The 22,530-nt window shown below is 40.5% G+C and overlaps 1 protein-coding gene and 1 pseudogene across 2 annotated transcripts; one reads left to right on the top strand and one right to left on the bottom strand.

Moving 5' to 3' along the window:
* The first annotated feature begins 1,876 nt into the window (after positions 1–1,876).
* LOC146380723 (zinc finger BED domain-containing protein 4-like) lies at positions 1,877–2,808 on the top strand (annotated as a pseudogene).
* Positions 2,809–7,888: 5,080 nt separating this feature from the next.
* LOC146380722 (uncharacterized) lies at positions 7,889–21,343 on the bottom strand. 2 transcript variants are annotated; one of them, XM_084940057.1, is made up of 5 exons: positions 19,078–21,343; positions 17,552–17,727; positions 14,719–15,315; positions 8,812–9,408; positions 7,889–8,573 (listed from the first exon to the last, which is right to left on the bottom strand). In XM_084940057.1, the coding sequence occupies exons 2-5, from the start codon at positions 17,567–17,569 to the stop codon at positions 7,995–7,997; spliced, it is 1,791 nt and encodes a 596-aa protein (XP_084796183.1). In that variant the 5' UTR covers positions 17,570–17,727; positions 19,078–21,343; the 3' UTR covers positions 7,889–7,994. The 2 variants fall into 2 exon arrangements, with proteins under 2 accessions (XP_084796183.1, XP_084796182.1); XM_084940056.1 differs by having other exon boundaries at positions 17,552–17,657.
* Between the last annotated feature and the right edge of the window lie 1,187 nt (positions 21,344–22,530).

Here is a 22,530-nt window from a genome sequence, read left to right as displayed (position 1 = left end):
GCGTTTCGTCTTGAGGTGAAAAGGAACAGTTTGTCCCGGACTTCAGCTACAATGAAAAAGACACAAAGCTGGAGTTATTCTGTCTTTGCTGCACGGCTGCCTCTTCTTCTCTCATTCTCTCCCCTCCCTCTCATGATTCTACTTCAATCATGAAACTGATCAGTGATCAGCTAATTGGCTTTTCTCTCTTGTTTATTTATCGCCCACTTTGCGCCAGAAAGAGGAAACCAGCGGATGTCGCGGTAAACAACAGCAGCACCTTTAAGCTTGATCAGCTGTTGTTAGAATTTATTTAATATTAATTTCTAGTATCAGCTGATGTTGGCTGGAGCCACAGCTGTAAACCTGCTGGTCATGATATCGGTTTGGTTATCTGGTGAGAGGGAAACATGAAGATGAAACCAGGAGATGTCCTTACTGAATCATCAGAGCTGTGATGGAGAAACAGGTTTACCTTTTAGTTAACATGAATGAGTTGAAGGGAAGTTATGAACTGTTTCTGAGAGACAAATAACACCAGGATCCTTTTCTAAGTAGCTGACAGCTGGTAACTGTGCAGGGGCGGGTCTAGTAAAGTGTTGCCAGGGGTCCATGTAGGGCATCAAAAGGGAGAGGGGGGCACAAGGAAATACTTTCTTATTCTAATTTAAAATGTCTCACTTTTAAAAAAAAAATAATTATCTGAGTCTTACAACAAACAATTGATAGATTAATGCATATATACCATCAGAACAGTGTACATCACTGTCACAAGAGTGTTTATTTTCATTCAAAGGCTTTATGATTTTTCCTATAATGGTGGGCCGGTCTCTAGTCAAAATGCCCGGGACGATTTTTTTGTCCCAGTCCAGCTCTGTATGCAGCTCATCTGCAGTCTGGTGTTACCTACATCTTCCTATTCAGAAGGCAGAATTTCCGAGTTCTGAGTACAATCGAAAGCACCACGACTGCAGTTTTTGTGTTGGATGTAAAAAGCAGGCTAGGATAGAATCAGGTGTGGGATTTCTCTTGTGGAAATGTGCACATTATTTTTTCCTTTCTATTGGTAGGTGGCACAGTGCACTTGTGGCAAGTAAGCAAGCTAGAAGACTGGCAATCTTGCTGGGTTACGGAAGCAACACATTAACAAGAGAATTCTGAGTAAAACCAAAGTTACTTTCCCTAGTAACTAGTTACTCTGAAAGTAACGAGTAACTTGAAGTAACTGAGTTACTTTTGATAGAAGTAACTAGTAATGTAACTAAGTTACTAATTTAAAGTAACTTACCCAACACTGATCACAGGCGCCGAGTGCCCGCCCCCAGGCCCCGGCTGCAGCTCAGAGCGGGGAGAAAGCGAGGCGAGACATATCAGCTGTGTGGAACTATTTCAAAGTGAATGAAGACCCGAAAACAAAGGCGGACTGCAAATTGTGCTCAGCGAAATTGTCCAGAGGAGGCTCTAAAGGTAGCGCATTTAACACAAGCAATTTAATCAAGCACCTAAAATCCCAACACGACAACGAGTACAAAGAGTTTACCCACGCTTATTTACCCATGTTTATTAGCACAGAGGAGCATAGCTGATGCTATAGCAGTGGGACGGAAAATAGTTGGGCATTTTAAACATTCCGCCTTAGCCTACTCCCGCCTCGAGGACATTCAGGGACAGCTCAACCAGCCAATAAAGAGACTGCAGCAGGACGTACAGACGTGCTGGAACAGCACGTATTACATGCTCCAGTCCCTCATTGAGCAAAAGCAAGTGCTGGGCGTGTATGTGTCCGAGCACGAACTCCCTGACTATCTCACCGCTCACCAATGGGCTCTTATGGAGACGACTGTTGCCATCCTCGCCCCCTTTGAGGAACTAAAACTAAATAGGTGAGCAGCTACGACGCACTAGCCTCTGATGTCATCCCAGCTGTGACTGTGCTAGTGAGACTTCTAAACAGAGAAACAGACGAGGACCACGGCGTCAACACAATGAAAGCAACCTTACTGGCAGCTGTCAAGAAGCGCTTCAGTGACATCGAGACCAACCCACTGTACTTCATCTCCACCATACTTGACCCAAGGTAAAGTCTGTGTGCTATAGGTATTCAATGATAAACTACAGTACTAAATGTAAGATTATTTTCCATCTGAAATATTATATATTTGTAACTAAAATACACAAATACAAATGTATGCAATATATAATATGAAATACATTTCCCTTATTACTACCAGAAAGTCAAATGGCTGGCATTTGTCACAATGTTTAGGGGACACTAAAATCAGTCCTATTTCTCCACATATTAATACATTTATGAATTTTGTGCAGGTATAAAGATCGCTTCTTCTCCAACAACACTGCTCCGGAGACCAAGCTGCACCTGAAGCAGGAGCTGCAGATGATGTCCAGAGCTGAGGCAGAGGGGAGTCGGGCAGAAGCTGCAGAACCTCCTACTAAACTGTTCCTCAAGGCCCAGGCCAGCACTAGCAGCAGTCTGGACACTGTATTTGACGAAATTGCTAAGGAGCAGCCCCAGGCAGCACAGCCGCTGGCAGCAGGTGCTGCCATTGAGCTCGACACATACCTCGGAGAGGCCCCGAGCTCTTGTGAAGACAGTCCTCTGAAGTACTGGGGTGTCAACAAAATCAGGTTCCCCACTTTGGCTAAAATGGCCCGTAAATACCTCTCAGCCCCATGTAGCAGTGTGGAAAGTGAAAGGCTTTTTAGCTCAGTGTCACACATTATAGATGAAAACAGAAACAGGCTGACTGCTGGTAATGCAGAAAAGCTACTTTTCTTTAAAAAAACAAACCTGCCACTCACTTTTTCTAAATAGGCTTCATTAAGTGAGTCATCTTAGACTCGATGTTAATACCTACCTCAGTTGCACTGACTGCCACAGTTTTATGTTGGTGGATGTTGTTAGTTTATTCAAATATTGTGCACTAAATAGCAAAGGTGTTTATTAATGCCCCTTCTGTTGTTCAAAGCGGCAGTTTACAACAAACTGAAAAAAATACTTGAGTTGCACTGTCACTGTTTAAATTTTTCATAATTATTTATTCTGTAATATGTTGCATACAACATGCTTTTCATTTTAAATAAATATTCTTAATTCCAAACCAGTCCCTTGTTTTTTTGTTAAATTATAGGACTAACGCTGTTACCTGTAAATTTAAATCATGTCCAGTTCAGCGAGTACTGAAATGCAAGTACTCGTACTCATACTCGTTTTCCAAAAAAGTGGTATCGGTGCATCCCTACCCGTTTCTCCATCACCTGTTCAGCTCTGATGATTCAGTAAGGACATCTCCTGGTTTCATCTTCATGTTTCCCTCTCACCAGATATCCAAACCGATATCATGACCAGCAGCTTTTACAGCTGTGGCTCCAGCAAACATCAGCTGATACTAGAAATTAATATTAAATAAATTCTAACAACAGCTGATCAAGCTTAAAGGTGCTGCTGTTGTTTAGCGCGATTGGTTTCCTCTTTCTGGCGCAAAGTGTGCGATAAACAAACAAGAGAGGATAGCCGATCAGCTGATCATTGATCAATTTCATGATTAAAGTAGCAACAGGAGAGGGAGGGAGGAGAATGAGAGAAGAGGCAGCTGTGCAGCGTAAAGACAGAATAACTCCAGCTTTGTGTCTTTTTCATTGTAGCTGAAGTCCGGGACAAACTGTTCCTTTTCACCTCAACACGAAACACGTAATAATTTCTCTGAATGCGGGACGATTCCATCTTTTTACGGGACGGTTGGCAACTCTACTAACTAACCTTATGAATAAAATGTTCAGTAAAAAAGTTCAACATCAGTAACATCAAAGCACCCACCCAGCTGTATAGAAACTCCGTCATGCTAGCTAGTACGCAGTACGAGTTATTGTAACTGACTGTAAAAAGTCAGCACAACGAAAATAAACTCCACCTAAACTTGGTTTATATCTGACCCAGATAGACTGCAGGTCATAACTTCTTACCTGAAGTTCAGTTCACCTGACACTTGGACTGGTGGCCGCCTCGGGTCTCTCCTCCTGCCTCCCCTCTCCCTCATCCACCTGCTGGCCTCCACCACTTGTTAATTTTATTGAATCAGTGGAAGCTCCGCGATGCCACTACCAAACAACTGAGTTATTTTTACACACTGGCCAGCATCTGGCCAATCCACCACCTTTCATTGTTTATACCGTTACAAAAAAAACAAAACAAAAACAAATAATCGGGCCACCGAGCAAATGCCTGGTATGCCCGATGGCCAGTCCAGCTATGGTCGTGCCATCAGTTAACCCTTCGCGTGCCAACTGTGGCACGCGTGCCTAGGGTTGCCAACCCCTGGTGTACAGTATCTTATGGATATATTACTCCAGTGTTTTTTCTCAAAATTTTCTATGCAACTTTGCTGTTGAGGAGTACTTGGTGAGGGCTAGTTCTTTTAGGTTCAGCAGCTAACAAGATGGTGTATCGGTCAGGATACAGGAGGACAACAGGCTTCCACTTTGCTGGATTGTCACCGCCAGCTGTTTTATTGCCACACAATATTGCAGAACATAGACATAAAATCCCAGAGCCTTTTATACATTTGCACTGTCTACTGCTGTAACAAAACAAATTTCCCACGCTCGGGACTAATAAAGGTTATCTTATCTTATGCAACCGAGTCTCCCATACTGGCATCCTTACACTGGCTGCGAGTTAGGTTTTGAATTCATTTTAAGATTTTATTATGTGTTTTTAAGGCGTTGCATGGGTTAGCACCCTCATACCTTTCTGATCTTTTAAATTGGTTCGCTCCTGCAAGATCACCAGTGTTGGGTAAGTTACTTTAAATTAGTAACTTAGTTACATTACTAGTTACTTCTATCAAAAGTAACTCAGTTACTTCAAGTTACTCATTACTTTCAGAGTAACTAGTTACTAGGGAAAGTAACTTTGGTTTTACTCAGAATTCTCTTGTTAATGTGTTGCTTCCGTAACTGGATACCCAGCAAGATTGCCAGTCTTCTAGCTTGCTTACTTGCCACAAGTGCACTGTGCCACCTACCAATAGAAAGGAAAAAATAATGTGCACATTTCCACGAGAGAAATCCCACACCTGATTCTATCCTAGCCTGCTTTTTACATCCAACACAAAAACTGCAGTCGTGGTGCTTTCGATTGTACTCAGAACTCGGAAATTCTGCCTTCTGAATAGGAAGATGTAGGTAACACCAGACTGCAGATGAGCTGCATACAGAGCTGGACTGGGACAAAAAAATCGTCCCGGGCATTTTGACTAGAGACCGGCCCACCATTATAGGAAAAATCATAAAGCCTTTGAATGAAAATAAACACTCTTGTGACAGTGATGTACACTGTTCTGATGGTATATATGTATCAATCTATCAATTGTTTGTTGCAAGACTCAGATAATTATTTTTTTAAAAGTGAGACATTTTAAATGAGAATAAGAAAGTATTTCCTTGTGCCCACCTCTCCCTTTTAATGCCCTACATGGACCCCTGGCAACACTTTGCTAGACCCGCCCCTGCACAGTTACCAGCTGTCAGCTACATAGAAAAGGATCCTGGTGTTATTTGTCTCTCAGAAACAGTTCATAACTTCCCTTCAGCTCATTCATGTTAACTAAAAGGTAAACCTGTTTCTCCATCACAGCTCTGATGATTCAGTAAGGACATCTCCTGGTTTCATCTTCATGTTTCCCTCTCACCAGATAACCAAACCGATATCATGACCAGCAGGTTTACAGCTGTGGCTCCAGCCAACATCAGCTGATACTAGAAATTAATATTAAATAAATTCTAACAACAGGTGATCAAGCTTAAACGTGTTGCTGTTGTTTAGCGCGACATCCGCTGGTTTCCTCTTTCTGGCGCAAAGTGGGCGATAAATAAACAAGAGAGAAAAGCCGATCAGCTGATCACTGATCAGTTTCATGATTGAAGTAGAAACAGGAGAGGAGAGAATGAGAGAAGAAGAGGCAGCTGTGCAGCGTAAACACAGAATAACTCCAGCTTTGTGTCTTTTTCATTGTAGCTGAAGTCCGGGACAAAATGTTCCTTTTCACCTCAATACGAAACCCGTAATATTTTCTCTGAATACGAGACGATTCCGTTTTTTACGGGACGGTTGGCAACTCTAATAATTAACCTTATGAACAAAATAAAGTTCAACATCAGTAACATAGCAACCAGCTGTATAGAAACTCCGTCATGCTAGCTAGCACGCAGTACGAAAAAGTCAGCATAACGAAAATAAACTCCACCTAAACTTGGTTCATATCTGACCCAGATGGACTGCAGGTTATAACTTCTTACCTGAAGTTCAGTTCACCTGACACTCTCGGACCAGCGGCCGCTTCGGGTCTCTCCTCCTGCCTCCCCTTTTCCTTAATCCACCTGCTGGCTTTCACCACTCGCTAATGTTATTGAATCTGTGGAAGCTCCGCGATAGCCACCACACGAAGTAACGAATAACGAGCCTATTTAAAGCCCAGTAACGAGTAACGCGTTCCCGGTTTTGGCATAATAACTAGTTACCGTGCTCGTTACCACAATAATAACGTAGTTACTGTAACGCGTTACTTAATAACGCGTTAGTCCCAACACTGAAGATCACTGAAGTCTGTGGTTTAAAAGCTCTTAGCTGTCCCAAGGTCCAGATTAAACACAGAGGATAAGAAAGGTCTGGCCTCTCTTATCTGGAAACAAAATTAACAAAATTGATTGAAAAACCTGTTGCAAAAATTCCTTTTTGTTTAGTTTTGTGAAGCTACAAACTGATGAACTAGATTACTGGTAGAATGATGTATAAATTAAACATGATTTGCCCTCTTATGCAAATTGTATTGATGTATCATGACTAGTGATGTGCAATACCACTGATTTCCTTTCTGATCCGATACCAAGTAAAATTCAGGGTGGTATCGACGATACTGAACCGATACCTAGTACAAAAACTTATTTTATTTATTGTATCTCAAATTTTAGTGTCATCATGATAACAGGACATCAGACTACTTGTTCTTATCACATAATACAGCTGAATTCATCATGGCACCTTTAAGCTCAATAATTGCTATAATCTCTGCAACGTTCAGCTTTCAGAATTTGTCTTAAACAGCATAAAAGCATGGATCCATCCCACCTTGTATGAGGAAAACGTTGATGAACTCTGAGCAAATGAAACCACAACTTTAAAAAAATGAGCTCCCAAAATTAATTGTTTCGACATCTTAAACACAAAATCATAAGTTTTAATACCTACAGCAAGTTTAAGAAAAAATAAAAGATTTTAAAGATCTTTCAAACATTTTTTCTCAAATATAAAACAGCAGATGACACTTACATGCATCTTTTATGGGATTGTCTAAAAATATCAAAATTCTGGCTCTGCATCAACAAGAAAATGAACTTGACACAAAATTATAAGATCTGTAAAGATCCGGGCCAATTCTTACCACAGTTGCTGCCTCTGAATAAAAATCTGGACAAAAAGAGATCCACGTTATTAAATAAGCTTATGTTTAATGTCAGGAGATGTGTTATTGAACTGGATTACGGAGCAGCCCCCCTACTGTAACTCAGTGTTACAAGGAAATTTTTCATAACTTTCAGGTCAGATTTTTAATAAGTTGCAGGAACCCTGTTCAGTGTGAGTGGAGAACAGCCAAGTCTCCTCCTCTGATAAACCTCCATCTGTGCCACTGAAAACAGTTCATCTGACTGTGACTGTAAACATGTTTCCATTTGTCACTTCAGTCTTTACTCTGAAATACAGGAAATGAAATCACAGCTCAAACTTCTTCATCCAACTGCTGGAACAGAGCGAACCACTCGACATGAACACTGAAGCAGAACAGTTTAGAAAGCTTAAAATGAGACTAGAGAACCATTTTCATTCATAGTTGCCTCATCAGATCTTTACAGGAGATTCACTCTGAACTCTGTGGAGCCTGATCTCAAGGGTTTTGAGTCTGACCCTGAAACCAGAAGAGGATCTTTCTGTCTCTTCATATTCACTGTGATGGGAGTGATTTCAGCCCTGAGTGATCACGCTGATGTTTGCACAGAGCAGATAATTTAGTGAATGTTTTGGCACATTGGTAACAGTGAAACAGTTTATTAGTAACGTGGGATCGTTTGTGTTTGGAGTATGAACTGAGATTCCTGAAGCTCTTGTCACACTGGTCACAGCTGTAGTTTCCTTCCATGTGTGTACATTCATGCTTGTTTTGATGACCTGATTGTGAGAAGCTTTTGTCACAGTGTCTGCACTTGTATGGTTTCTCTCCTGTGTGGACTCGTTTGTGTTTTTTAAGCTCACTTGCAGTAATGAAAGATGACCCACACTGATCACAGAGGTGCTTTTTTGTCCCACTGTGAATGAGTTCATGTCGTTTTAATCCACTTGATGTGCTGAAGCTTCTCCCACATTCTTTGCAGTATTTCAGTTTGTCTCCAGTGTGTTTACGTTGATGTGTTTTCAGGGTTTGTTGCCAACTGAAAGTTTTTCCACAAAGGTCACAACAAAAGTCTTTCCCACCACCACAGTGATGACAGGGTTGAGAACTGGATCCATCTGTGTCGCTCTGCTTCTAAACAAAGACACAAAGACAGTGTAAGTCAGTCCTTCACCATTTTTATCCTGAACGTCGCCTGAAATAAAGAGCAAATAAAAAACAAACAAAAATCATAACTGAAATGAAAATCTGAATAATCACTTAGAGCTGCTTTTCCATGTAGTAGAATTGCTAACATGCTAACACAGTTTAATGAGCAGAGCTGTTCCAAACAGTCAGGCAAAAATGACAAGATAAAAATATAAATACATACCTCACAGTAACTGCACTTGGAGAGTCTCTTTCTGGTGTGGATCTGTTGGTGTCGTCTCAGGTAACGTGGAGATTTAAAAGTCTTCTCACACAGGTCACATTTATGAGGTCTCTCCTCAGTGTGGGTAAACATGTGTTGTTGTAAATGCGTGTTGGTTATAAACTGTTTGCCACACTGATCACAGCAGTACACATCATGTCTGGTGTGAATGCGCAGGTGTCTATTTTGGTTCTGTTTCAGGCTGAAAGTTTTTCCACAGATGTCACAGCTGTATGCCTTAATTCCAGAGTGGGTAACTAGATGACTCCGTAAGTACCTACTGTCAGTAAAAGCTATGCCACACTGATCACAGCTGTACGCTTTAACTCCACTGTGGATGAGTTGATGTCTTTTTAGGGAACCCTTCCTGGAAAAAGACTTTCCACACAAGTCACAGCTGAATGGTTTCTCTCCAGTGTGGATGACCTGATGCTGTTTTAGTTTAGCCTTCAAAGTAAAACCCTTCCCACACTCATCACAGGTGTATGTTTTCTCTCTCTTTCTTCTGTGAGGTTTGTCGGCCTCCTGAGAGCGCTGACTTCTCGCTCCATGTTGGTCCTGCAGTGACAGAGATACAAACAGAGGCAGTGAGTGAAATGCAGTCGTGGAACAAACTCAACCTTCAAACTCCCTCCATTAACACTAGTTTTAAACATGAAGGTGGAGTGTGGCACCAAACACCTTAAAGGCATCTTATCCCCACCTACTGGTAGTAGAAACACATTACATCCAACCTGGTGTTAAAAATTATTTATGACTGTTTAACCCTTTAAGACCTACCATAGAACCAAGTCCGCCAGAGCTTATATTATATTTTTACATGTTGTAATGCCATTTTTGGGAGCATTTCAAGTTGCTATACATCAATACAACCACTACAGCCTACATTTTAATAATATGCATGCATTAAGTGCATAGTAACTACATAAATTGCAAAAAAGTGCAATAAACTACAAAAAAATTGAAAATCGTTTTTGTTTTTTAACATATATTTCTAGTTAGAGAAATTTAAGAGGCTTATCCCTCAAAACTGTAAATATAAAAAAGTTGCACAAAATAGTTTCCCACCACAGGAAATTTATTTTGAGTGTCTTCATAGTTTTATTTTTGAAATAATTTCTATACACTGCAGGAAAAACGAAAATAAATATTATAGTGCAAATTTGCAAAAAAGCAGCATATGCATCAAAATAAACTATTTCCAGCAGTGCAATATAAGTCCTAGGCATCCCAGAAACGACACAGAAAGTCATAAAGTCAAACATAACTTTTAAAAACACCAGCATAAGCTCATGAGGCCTTGATGGTAAAAAACTACATTTCCGGGCAAATGACGTCACTTCCGGTTTCGGGCAGGTCATGGCGGACATGGATAGTTCGTGCTGATGGACGTAGGAAGTGTTATGAACAGCTGATCGGATCGGCAAAGCGTGTTTCTGGAATATTATGTTTTTGTTCCTGCAAGTGCTTTTTATGCAATTTTTGCAAAGCTTTATGTGGAAGGAAACCGTGACCGAGGACAAGCTGATGGCATAAGACGTAAGTACAACTCCTCCGGTTTCATATGCAAAAAAAATTATTGCGCTAGCTCACATGGTTGCAGTGCTACTGGGATTTAAAAATAGTTACGCAAAACAGAGCGTGCCCGCTCTGACCTGTTTTAAAGGGTTAAACACTCTAAAATCATTTTTTCCTTATTTTCCTTACTTTTACTCCCCACATTAAAAAATGGACTTTCTACTCATTACATTTTCAAAACAGACTTTTTACTTTTGGTTGGAGGAATTTGAGGGGAGTTATTTCATCACTAAGGGCATCAAACATCAAACTGATTTGAGCCTGAAAAGTAACACATGAAAGACAATCCTGATCGTGTACTAATCACCAGGGTATGAAACATAAAAAGTGATGAAAGAGGCAAAACTGTGAGTCATAGTCAGGAGTTAAAGTGAGACGTTCTTCTTCTTTCTTTTTTGCACAGCACCTGAACAAACAGGTAATTTCAAATGGAGAGTTTCTATCAACAAACATCAGCAAACACACAAACTGTTTGTGAGCAGTTTGTCTCACAGTGTGTTGCTGGCTAAAGGTCCAGCTGCTGTACATCACAGGGAGAGAAAAGAAAGAGAGCTAACTTCACTCAGAGATGGAGAAAGATAAGACACACAGGACAGGAGAGGAAGAAGAGAGGTTAGATTTAAAGGGAAGGACTGCTCAGTGGGATTCGATCAACTGGAGATTAAAGCTTACATGTAAGTCCTCATGTGTTGAAATCAGATATTGGGTCTGTACTAGAGATGGCACGATACCACTTTGTTATGTCCGATACCGATATCATAAATTTGGATATCGCCAATACCGATATGAATCTGATACTGTGTGTTTTTAATCAATAAAAATGTTTTTTAATATCTTGCTGCTTTTTGTATAAGTTCATGCTCAAGTAAAAAAACAAACAAAACAAAAAAAACCAAAAAACACTAAACCTATTCTGTTATACCTGTATGCAAAAATACACTACACCCAAAATATTTCATAGTTCAGCAATACTGACCAATCTAATAAACTTAAACCTGCTCCATCCTCCCTATTCTGGTATTTTAAAGAGTAAGCAACCTACCTAATAGGGCTCTAAAACTCCCAGCAAAAAAAAAAAAAGAAAAAAAAAAGGGAACCACCCACCCTCCACCTCATGATGCTTGCAAGGAAACCAATTATTTTTCAAGAACATTTAAATAGATTCAACATCTTCAACAGATTTGCAGACTGCACAGATGGTACCTTCCCAAAGGAAAAAGTACTATAGCTTACTAGGGTATATTAGACTTAATAGTTACTATATACAGTAATGAACTTCTATACATTTTACATCAGATTAAAACTTTGGGTGTAAGCTTCGTATAATTATTTATTAAAAGATAGACATTTTAAATGAGAATAAGAAAGAAAAGTATGTCTTTGTGCCCCCTTTTCCCTGTTCATGCCCTATCGGCCCCCCTGGCTAAACTTTGCTAGATCCGCCCCTGCACAGTTACCAGCCGTCAGCTACGTAGAAAAAGATCCTGGTGTGGAAAGTAATATTAAATAAATTCCAACAACAGCTTATCAAGCTTAAATGTGCTGCAGTTGTTCAGCCACTGGTTTCCTCTTTCTGGCGCGAAGAGGGCAATAAACAAAGAAGAGAGTAGGGCTGGGCCATATTATACCGTTCACGGTAATACTGGTATAATGTTAGGCAACGATAGGAAAATGAAATATCGCGATAGAATATGAGTAAAACGCGCATGCGCAGTGCCTTTGTTTTCATACGCACATGGCCGATTGTTGAGTGAAACAGATGAACCAGAATTGGTTTGTAAAATGGTGCAACTTCAGTGATGTGGAACTGGTTTGGTGTTTGTCCGTCAGATACACGACAAAGCACATTTTTTTTGCAGAACATGCAAGCGGCCGTCGTTATTGTCGTATTTGTCGGACTAAGATGCTCTTAAATCTGGGAGTAATCTGGGTCCTAAACAGTGTTGCCCACTTAGCGACTTTGTCGCTATATTTAGCGAGTTTTCAGACCCCTTAGCGACTTTTTTTCTAAAAAAAAAGTCCCTAAAAAAGACGTGAAAGCGCGTATGGCTTTTACTCTCAACAAGCAGCGGGTGCTGTAACGCAGTCAGTTCTTCTTTTACTCTTTTACTCTTATGCTGTTTTGTGGATCACAAGGTTTAAAACTACTTATAAACACACACACACACAAAGTAACTCCACCAGAGTGCCTATTTCGGGTAACTTTTGCCGGTCCAAGCCCGGGTAAAGGAGCAGGGTTGGAATTGTGACATTAAAAAAAACAATAATTGCTAAAAGAAATTTAATTTGTAGTTCTAAATAAACTCTAAATGCATTTAGGACGTTTTTTACTCACTTTATGTCTCTTCCACGATATTATTTCTCTCTCCAACAACATAGGTTACCATTAGATTAGCATGACCAATTATGCAAATTAGGCGATGACGTCATTTAGCGACTTCTAGCGACTTTTAGGACAACCAATAGCGATTTTCCTTACTGAGGAGTTGGCAACACTGGTCCTAAACTCAGTCTGCTTCAGGTCAAACGAACACTGCAGCATCACTGAGAGTTAAAAACTGTCTAAATTCTTTCATCTTTAATAAAACGATCAGCATTGCTGCTTTACCAGGTGTAACTATGAAGTTTAACTTCCAGGCATCCATGAAAACAAAATTTATTACATTTAATGGAGTTAGAAGTTAGCAGGAAGCTAGCGGAAGTTAGCTCGCTAGTTTCGCTAGTTACCCAAGCATGATATTGCATGTTCTGACTGAGAGATTTCTGAAAAAATTCAAACGTACAGCTCTGCTATCACTTCCAACATAAATGAAGACAGGAAACTAAACAGCAGTCACGTTTGTAGGGTTACTGAAGTTGGGCTAGCTGGTATATAATGATGTGCTACGTGATCGCTAGCGACACAGCTATGTTAGCATAACATAAACAGTGAAGCTGGAGGATGAACACTAACACTTTTCCACTTATAAAAGTTAACGTTAAGGTTCCTGATAGTTAGAGACAAATGCAATCGCATGGCAGGATGCTGTAAACGGACCAAACTTCAGTCAGGAGAACAACTGAGATAATCCATCCACAATACAAGGTTAGTCATTAATATACTGCAACAACATGGGAATAGAGCAGCTGCCAGAGAATTCAACATTAATGAATCAATGGTACAGAAGTGGAGGAAGCAAGAAGAATGAGTTTAATAAAGTTTGATTTATCTGACTGCTTTGTTTCGCTTAATGTGCCTTATAATCCCGTGCACCTTATGGTCCGAAAAATACGTACTGCACACTGCAGTTTAATGTTGCAAAGCACCTCTTTTTAACTTCAGTGGATATTATACATGGTTATGCTCAGGATATGTCAGCCCATTTCTACTGGAAATGCCTTTTGGTTAAACTTTCAGCAAGGAATTTGCATTTGCACTGTTAAATTTTTATAAAGCTTTAATGTACATAAAAACCAGCTTCTTGTTTAAGTGAAAATAAATGGAAGGTTGTCTTTTTGCGCTAGTAAAGTTGTGGAGTTGTATTTTGTCTCGCATCAATTATATCGTCAGTTATATCGTTATCGCAAATTTTCAAATATATATCGTGATAAATATTTTTGGCCATATCGCCCTGCTCTAGAAGAGAGACGGACGCGCAACAGAAAAGCCAATCAGCTGATCATTAAATCAGTTTCATGATTGAAGTAGCAGCAGGAGAGGGAGGGAGAGAGAAGAGGCAGTCGCTCCATATATTTGGTTGTTAAGCTTAATGTGGGAATGCTTTACAAACATTCAGAGATGAACTTACACACTTGCTTTACTTCTCTCTGGGATAACTTCCTCAGAGATGAAATGCCGGATTGGTAGCGAGGCTCCAAATGCTCAAACAGACCGCAGAAAGGTCCCGCACGCCACAGCCGCTCTATAACATGATGCATACTGCTGCCACGTGCTACGGTTATGAGCCGAGTTACGCCATGTCGCAAGTTTTGTGAGGTGCTTTTTTGATATTTATGGATCGGATTACATTTTTTATTTCTCTCCGATATCCGATCCAGTAATTTACTTCAGTATCAGACCGATACCGATACGTAATATCGGATCGGTTCATCTCTAGTCTGTACATATTACATTATGTCTTTTTTTCAGATTATGAAACTTGCTGCAAAACAATCTGAGGCAGATTAACTGTGCCTCAGATGCAGCCTTTTCCCCTGCAGTAGAATTGCTAACATGCTAACACAGTTTAATGAGCAGAGTTGTTCCAAACAGTCAGGCTAAAATGACAAGATAAAAACATAAATACATACTTCACAGTAACTGCGCTTGGAGAGTCTCTTTCTGGTGTGGATCTGTTGGTGTCGTCTCAGATCATGTGGAGATTTAAAAGTCTTCTCACACAGGTCACATTTATAAGGTCTCTCCTCAGTGTGGGTAAACATGTGGTATTGTAACTTTTGGTTTGTTATAAACTGTTTGCCACACTGTTCACAGCAGTACACATCATGTCCGGTGTGAATGCGTAGGTGTGTATTTCGGCTCTGTTTCAGGCTGAAAGTTTTTCCACAGATGTCACAGCTGTATGCCTTAATTCCAGAGTGGGTAACTAGATGATTCTGTAAGCTGCCTCTGTGAGTAAAAGCTATGCCACACTGATCACAGCTGTACGCTTTAACTCCACTGTGGATGACTTGGTGTCTTTTTAGGGAATCCTTCCTGGAAAAACTCTTTCCACACAAGTCACAGCTGTACGCTTTAACTCCAGTGTGGATGACCTGATGCTGCTTCAGTTTGTCCTTCAGAGTAAACTCCTTCCCACAATCGTCACAGGTGTATTTTTTCTCTCCCTTTCTTCTGTGAGGTTTGTCGGCCTCCTGAGAGCGCTGACTTCTCGCTCCATGTTGGTCCTGCAGTGACAGAGATACAAACAGAGGCAGTGAGTGAAATGCAGTCGTGGAACAACTGAACCTTCAAACTCCCTCCATTAACACTAGTTTTAAACCTGAAGGTGGAGTGTGGCACCAAACACCTTAAAGGTCTCTTATCCCCACCTGCTGGTAGTAGAAACACATTACATCCAACCTGGTGTTAAAAATAATTCTTGACTGTTTAAACACTCTAAAATATTTTTTTCCTTGTTTTCCTTACTTTTACTCCCCACAGAAAAAAAAGACTTTCTACTCATTATATTATCAAAATAGACTTTTCACTTTTGGTTTCAAACATCAAACCAAATTGAGCCTGAAAAGTAACACATGAAAGACAATCCTGATTGTGTACTAATCACCAGGGTATGAAACATAAAAAGAGATGAAAGAGGCAAAACTGTGAGTCATAGTCAGGAGTTAAAGTGAGACGTTGTTCTTCTTTCTTTTTTGCACAGCACCTGAACAAACAGGTAATTTCAAATGCAGCGTTTCTATCAACAAACATCAGCAAACACACAAACTGTTTGTGTGCAGTTTGTCTCACAGTGTGTTGCTGGCTAAAGGTTCAGCTGCTGTACATCACAGGGAGAGAAAAGAAAGAGAGCTAACTTCACTCAGAGATGGAGAAAGATAAGACACACAGGACAGGAGAGGAAGAAGAGAGGTTAGATTTAAAGGGAAGGACTGCTCAGTGGGATTTGATCAACTGGAGATCAAAGCTTACATGTAAGTCCTCATGTGTTGAAATCAGATATTGGGTCTGTACGTGTGACATGTTTTTTCAGATTGTGAAAGATGCTGCAGAATAATCTGAGGCAGATTAACTGTGTTATTTAAAGACTGCATGAAGATCCTCTGCAGGTTAGTGCAGGATAAACAGGTTAGTTTGCTGAACTGTGATGGATTTAAAGTAAAGAACAGTGTGTGACTGGTGCACAGTGACTGTGGTGCTCATGTCAGAGTTAGATTACATCAAGTGTAGCAGAGATTAATTCAAACTGAAGCTCATGATGCTGACATTCATTCACTGAGTTCCACCTTCATACCAACAGTATAGTGTCTAATATAAAGACAGTGTACTGTCAGTGTAGAGGATGGAAATCAGCCAGGACAGCTCGTGAAACATCTGCTGACATCTGGTTGAATTCAGTTGTGTACATCCACAGAGAGCAGCAGGTCAGCTGATCACAGCCTGTACTTTAAGAAAATCTACTGGAGCTCTCAATAGAAATTATTGTGAGCTGTGATTCTTTTCCCCACGCTGAGCCACTACAGATGATTTTAGGGTTCCCACCTGCTCAATCCCACTTTAACCTCTTCCCTGCTCATGTTCCTGTTTAGAGGCAAAGTCACCCTCTACAATGTAGGCAACAGAAAATACACATATGTTTTATTTTCCTTCATTTTCTAATTAACTGATTCAAACAGAGAACCTTTATTAGAAAGAAATAGTTTGTACTTCATTTACTAATCTTATTTTATTATTACATTAATAAAGCACAAGGTTCAGTTAACTTTGGATAAAAACACGTGGTAAAAAATGTTATTCAAGGAGCTACTTTTACTTTTTTTACTCTGATTACATTTCAGAGCCTGTACTTTTTCACTGTTACTTAAGTAAAGAAGGTGAATGAATACTTTTACTTAAGTATTTATAACACTAATATCTGTACTTCTACTTAAGTATAGAGTAAATGTACTTTTGCCTCCTCTGATCATTTCTATAATATTATTTATATCAGTGATGGCCAAATGAAGCTTTCTGAAACACTGAAGCTTGTATTGAAAAAAGGTTCATTGCTCAAAGCTTTTCAACACAGTCCTCTTTGGTGACATCTGCTGGCCAAAAATGTGAAGAGCAGCTTGAATCTACAAATTATAATATAGAGCTTCATTATAATTGCCCACTCTACAGAGCTCAGGTGACAGCTTCTGTTTAATATCAGGCTGCTGTTGTGGTGCTTTGAACGTGTATTGTTGGGGATGATGAAAAAAATGTTTTGTCTATTTGATTATTAATAATTTTGATGAATAAACCTTCCTTATTTTAACATGTGCTGTGGTGTGGTCTCTCTTTCCTTCTGACTTCTTGATGTTTGTAAACATAATAGTCTAAAAAAACAACATAATATACGACACAGTCATATAACAGGTTGGGAGTATGAGAGTTTTAGACGTGACTGATTATTTGGTGAAACTGTGATATTTTCCTCACCTTCTGTGTTGAGCTCATTGTTTCCTCTGTAGTGACTCAGCTGAGTCCAGATGGCTGAAAATGTTCCTCTGCTGCTCCGTCAGACTCTTCTCCTCCTGCTGATCAGCTGGGACACAAAACAGATCTTTGTTGGGCTCCACACTGCACTGAAGAGTCAAAGTGTCTCATATGTTCATCTGACAACACAAAGTACAAATTTCACTCTGATTGCTTGTAGAAATCTTGTGAGACGTGTTGTGCTGCAAAGTGAGGAAACTCTCTCACTCACTTATACTTCAGGAGGAACTTTGTGACATTGGCTCTAATATTCTAAGCAGCCCTTTACTATGACAGGGCCAGAAAGTCCTATTTGAAGGTTTGGGAGAAGGACCATGTTAAAGGTGGATTGGGGTTTATACACTTTGTTATGATACAGGTAAGGCTGTAAGAGCCTGAGAAGGTGTCCTGAATGAACCTCTAAAACCAGTTTTCAGCTAACGACTCTGCTTCAGTCTGGAAAACAGCAACTACAAGTTTAAAGACTCCATCAACAATTCACACCCAGCAACAGCCTGAACAGCTCCTCCTGTGGTTTCCACAAACAGGGACAGACCTGTTACTCCCCCACCCAACACTTTCCACACCTTCAGCCCCCCAGTCCCACCACCTCCACCATTCCCCAACAACCAATGATTAAAGCTCATTGATCAAATGCTGTGATTGCAGCGACTCACTCACTGTGAACGGTAATCATGGCCATTGATTAATGAGCTTTGATCAGTGGTTTCAGTGCTTTCCTTCCTGCTTTGACTGCAGCTGTATTTGACACAGGAAGACATTTTTACATTCTTCACGATTATACTTTATTCTTTTTGGGGGAAGTGCAGCTTTAAACCTTCACATGATTCAAGTCAACCCAACAAATCAATCTGAACGATCACAGGTGGGAAAAACTTCTGTAAACAAAATAAATAAAACCCAACATTCAATCCACAACATGATTAAAAACATGATTCTCCCAAATCACCAAGAGCTGCACATTAACCACCACAATATATATTTATTCTCTGTGCTTTCAAATATGAACACTGTTTACTTTCATCTCTGTTTCATTAGTTTTTGTTAACATCTTCCTGTGCATCACTTTACAGCAGCCACACTCATTAAAATGAGACTTTGTAGGAGTTCACTTCCTCTCATGTGTTCATCCACAGCAGCTGGACAATAAAGTTTATTGTGACCCTGATACTGCAGCAGATCGCTCTCATCCATTTCCTGTTATCACTTCAAATAGAAATGAGGCTGTAGAGGTTTGGTGCATGCAGAAAAACAGCTGCAGGGACAATGAAAAGACTTTTCTGCTCCAACTTCTCCCAGCATGCTGAGCTAATGATTAGTTGGTGTTTTTCTCCAAACACTCTCTCACTCTTCTCTCAACGTGTTCACAATAAACTGTGAACAGACACCGAGTAGAGCAGCAGAAGACCTCATTCAGGAGCTAAACTCAACATGAACTGAACTCACAGTAAAGTTAGCTCGGTGCTTACCTTTAGATGAGCCCACAAACCGAGAGAAACTCCGCGATGAAGCTGGAACTCTTTCCAAACACAGGAAACAGATCAGGGAGCAGAGACCCACGTGGTTCATGCTGATCTCAGCTACGATCCAGGAGATAAGGGTGGGCAGATCGATGCAGATATCGAGCCAAACGTTGGTTTAGTTCGTTTTATCATCCAAAATCAGGATTTTACTCGCTTAGGGTGAAACGGTAACTCCGTCTGCGTAAACTGTGTCCAGCATGTGATCCCGGAACAGACTTCTTCTTCTTTGCATTTGTTATTGGCGGTTGTCAAACACCAAAATGGTGCATTACCGCCACCAACTGGTGTGGAGTGAAACGTCGACACCAGAATCCTCCCTAAATGTATACTCTGTTTTAAAAACTGGAATAAGGCCTGACAACTTTCACTTCTTGAACCCTTTTGCAGTAAACTTACGTTTTGAACAGCGGGCGCGTCAACATTATCCCCCTATTCAGCTTCTCGGCGACTCAAAGGTTTGACAGTCACCAATAGTAGTGATCAAACCAATATGTCCAAATCTTATTCCAGATATGACCACCTCCTCTCTCTTACTCCTTCCTGTGCTTCTCATTTCTCCTACCCTCCTTAAATTTCTTTCTCCCTCCCACTGTTTTTGTCATGTTTCCTTTATTTCTTGCCTTATTATACTCGTTATCTCTGTCTGACAGAAGTTAAAAGCCAGGTCAGTTAACCCATGTTTTGTGGCTTTCTTCACAACTCTGTCGTTTCATTTTCTCTGACTCCATAGTGAGCTGGAATCCATAAAAAGCCAGCTATAAGTCCCATCATGTGTATTTCGTTAAATGTTTGCTGAACCTCTGTTAGTACATCTGCTCTACTTTCTGAGTGGCTACACTGTAAACTGGCCAATGAAGAGCTTCAGTCTGAACAAATGCCTGATTGTAACAATCACATGTCTTCTACCCACTGAACAGCTGACAGTACTGGAAGCATTTCTCCAGTGTATACTGACGGTCCATCATTGATCCTTTTCAGGGACCACAAATGCTACCCCGGTTTGACTGGCTGTATTCTTTGATGCATCTGTATATATTTGTACATAATTACAATACTGATCATTGTAAGTCTGTACTGTATGTAAGTTTAAATTAAATTCCCTATTCCTGTTCTTCTTTTCGTGTAATGTGAAACCTACTGTGGCATCAGTATATTTGGCCCAAGCAGATCCCAGGAACAACATTGGAGATCGGAGCGCAGTCCTAGGAACAGCTAGGATGCACAGGACCCTCAAGGCCCCAGGCCTCTGTTAGAGGACCTGAGCTTGAAGGATAAACCACCTGCACGGGCGAGAGGGGAATTTATTATCTTTCTGTCTGGTTGTTGTTGTTTTTTTAACATCTATTTTTTATTATTTGGTAAGAGTGAATTCTGGTCCACACTAGTTAGTGGCAGCAATGCCCCACCTCCTTATTTGCCAACCGTCAAAAAAAGTGATCATGCACCAGGAGAGGAAGACTGTGTCCAAATTCAGGGGGTTGATACTTCAAATGCCGTATTTGTAGGCCATTATGTCACAACGATGCGATGAAGGCTTTCCAAAGTCGAAGAGTCCTCCGAATGTGGTGACGAACGTGTCCTACTTTTCCACAGATTTCAAGGATTGGTTGGGTGTATCCTTTGTGGCCCAGCATATCCCAGGATTCACTGTGAGTCATACAGGAGAATTTTTCCTCATAAGAATAGCAGATGAAGTAGGAGTTAATGCTGGAGAGGAATACACTCTTAAATGAAGTATATGAAAATCTGGTCGTATAAAAGTTACATTTTTGTAGCGGTTGTGTTGTTAGGCCTTGGGCATTTGCAGCTGTTACCTGCTTTGTTTTTGCTAGCTTTGTTTACATCTGTTTTCTTCAAAAATGTCTGTACACTTCTGGTTTATGACTTCCAATCGCTACTAAATATCAGAGCCACTGAGGTAGAGCAATCCCGACTGGCCAAAGGACGTGAAGATTTTCATATCCCACCTGTGTTCGAGACTGTACCACTGTTCCTCCGGTGCGATCCACAATGCCATCCCACCAGGAAGAAATGTCAAAGAAGGCGAGGGAAACAGGGCAGTGTATTGGTAAAATTCAAAAATTGCATGGCTGCTTCACCAACGGCTAATCCTTACGCTCTCCTGAACAAATTTGCCCCGGAGATCAAGTTGTTCATCTCCAGGCGATCCCTGGAATTGGTGCACCTATTGGAATTGGCTAGCAACCCTGTATTAGCTATATTGGCTCTGGTTAATGTGAGGTGCTAAAAAAAGATAAAACCTTTATTTTGAATGACTTCTTCACCACTCGTCGCTTAAATTTTCTTCTGGTGACGGAAACTTGGCTAAACTTGGGTGAGTTAAGCTCGCTTTCGGAAGTTGTCCCTCCAGGCTGTGAATATCTGAAGTCGCCATGGACTACTGGCCAGGCTGGAGGGCTCACCATAGTTAATAAAACTATTTCAACTGTCAGCATTGGAATGGTTTCAATCTTACCTGTCTAACCAAAGTTCTTCTGCTAGATTAGTGGATACATTGTCCTCAAAACCCTCAATTTTTTGTGGGGTCCCCCAGGGGTCCATTCTTGGCCCAGTTCTCTTTTCAATTTATATCCTCCCTATGTGCTCAATTTTTAAAAAAACATGGCATCTCACACCATTGTTATGCAGACAACTCGCAGATTTACCTGCCACTGAAACATAAATCTGTGAGTCCTTTGAAGGGATTGCTGGATTGGTTGGAGGATGTTAAGGCGTGGATGGTTTTAAATGTTCTCAGTTTAAATGAACAGAAAACAAAGATCATTGTGTTTGGTCCCTGTGACCACTACGACTTTGGCCCCTTAGGAATTTATTTTTTAAAAAGCCCTTGCGAGGAACCTAGGAGTGATTTATGATATTAATCTAACATTTGATAAACATATTAATGCTGTCATCAAGACCATTTTCTTTCATCTTCAGCTACTTGCAAAAGTTAAGCCATTTCTCTGTTTTAGAGACTCTGAGATAGCTATCCATGCCTTCATTTCATCTCACCTCGACTTATGTAATAGTCTTTACTCTGGTGTTTTTTCCACTCTTTTCACCCGTGTTTGGGAACCCGGCACATGGATCCTTTGTTTACAGTAGGGATCAGCTGTTGGCGCTGCGTCCCACAGCAGTGCTGCCGGTGGAAAGACATGACATTCCCATCGAGCTGAGAAGGAAAAGATGTGGGTGTCGTGTAGCGATGGTAAATTTGATTCTTTTTACTGAATCGAGTTTTAATGAGTTACTCACCAAAGTGAATCGAATTTTTGGGTCATTTGATTCACTGAGTCAGTTGACCAGAGAGTGCAAAAAATTTACATTTTCACTCAAACTTAATTTTTTTCTCTTTTCATGTAAATCCCACTGCTAAGATGAATGATTAAAAAAACA

This window comes from Perissodus microlepis, chromosome 9, assembly GCF_051167445.1.
Source record: "Perissodus microlepis isolate ML-2025 ecotype Zambia chromosome 9, ASM5116744v1, whole genome shotgun sequence".
Lineage (NCBI taxonomy): Eukaryota > Metazoa > Chordata > Actinopteri > Cichliformes > Cichlidae > Perissodus > Perissodus microlepis.
The sequence above is the reverse complement of the archived record's forward strand: the minus strand, read 5'-3'. Positions and strand labels throughout refer to the sequence as shown.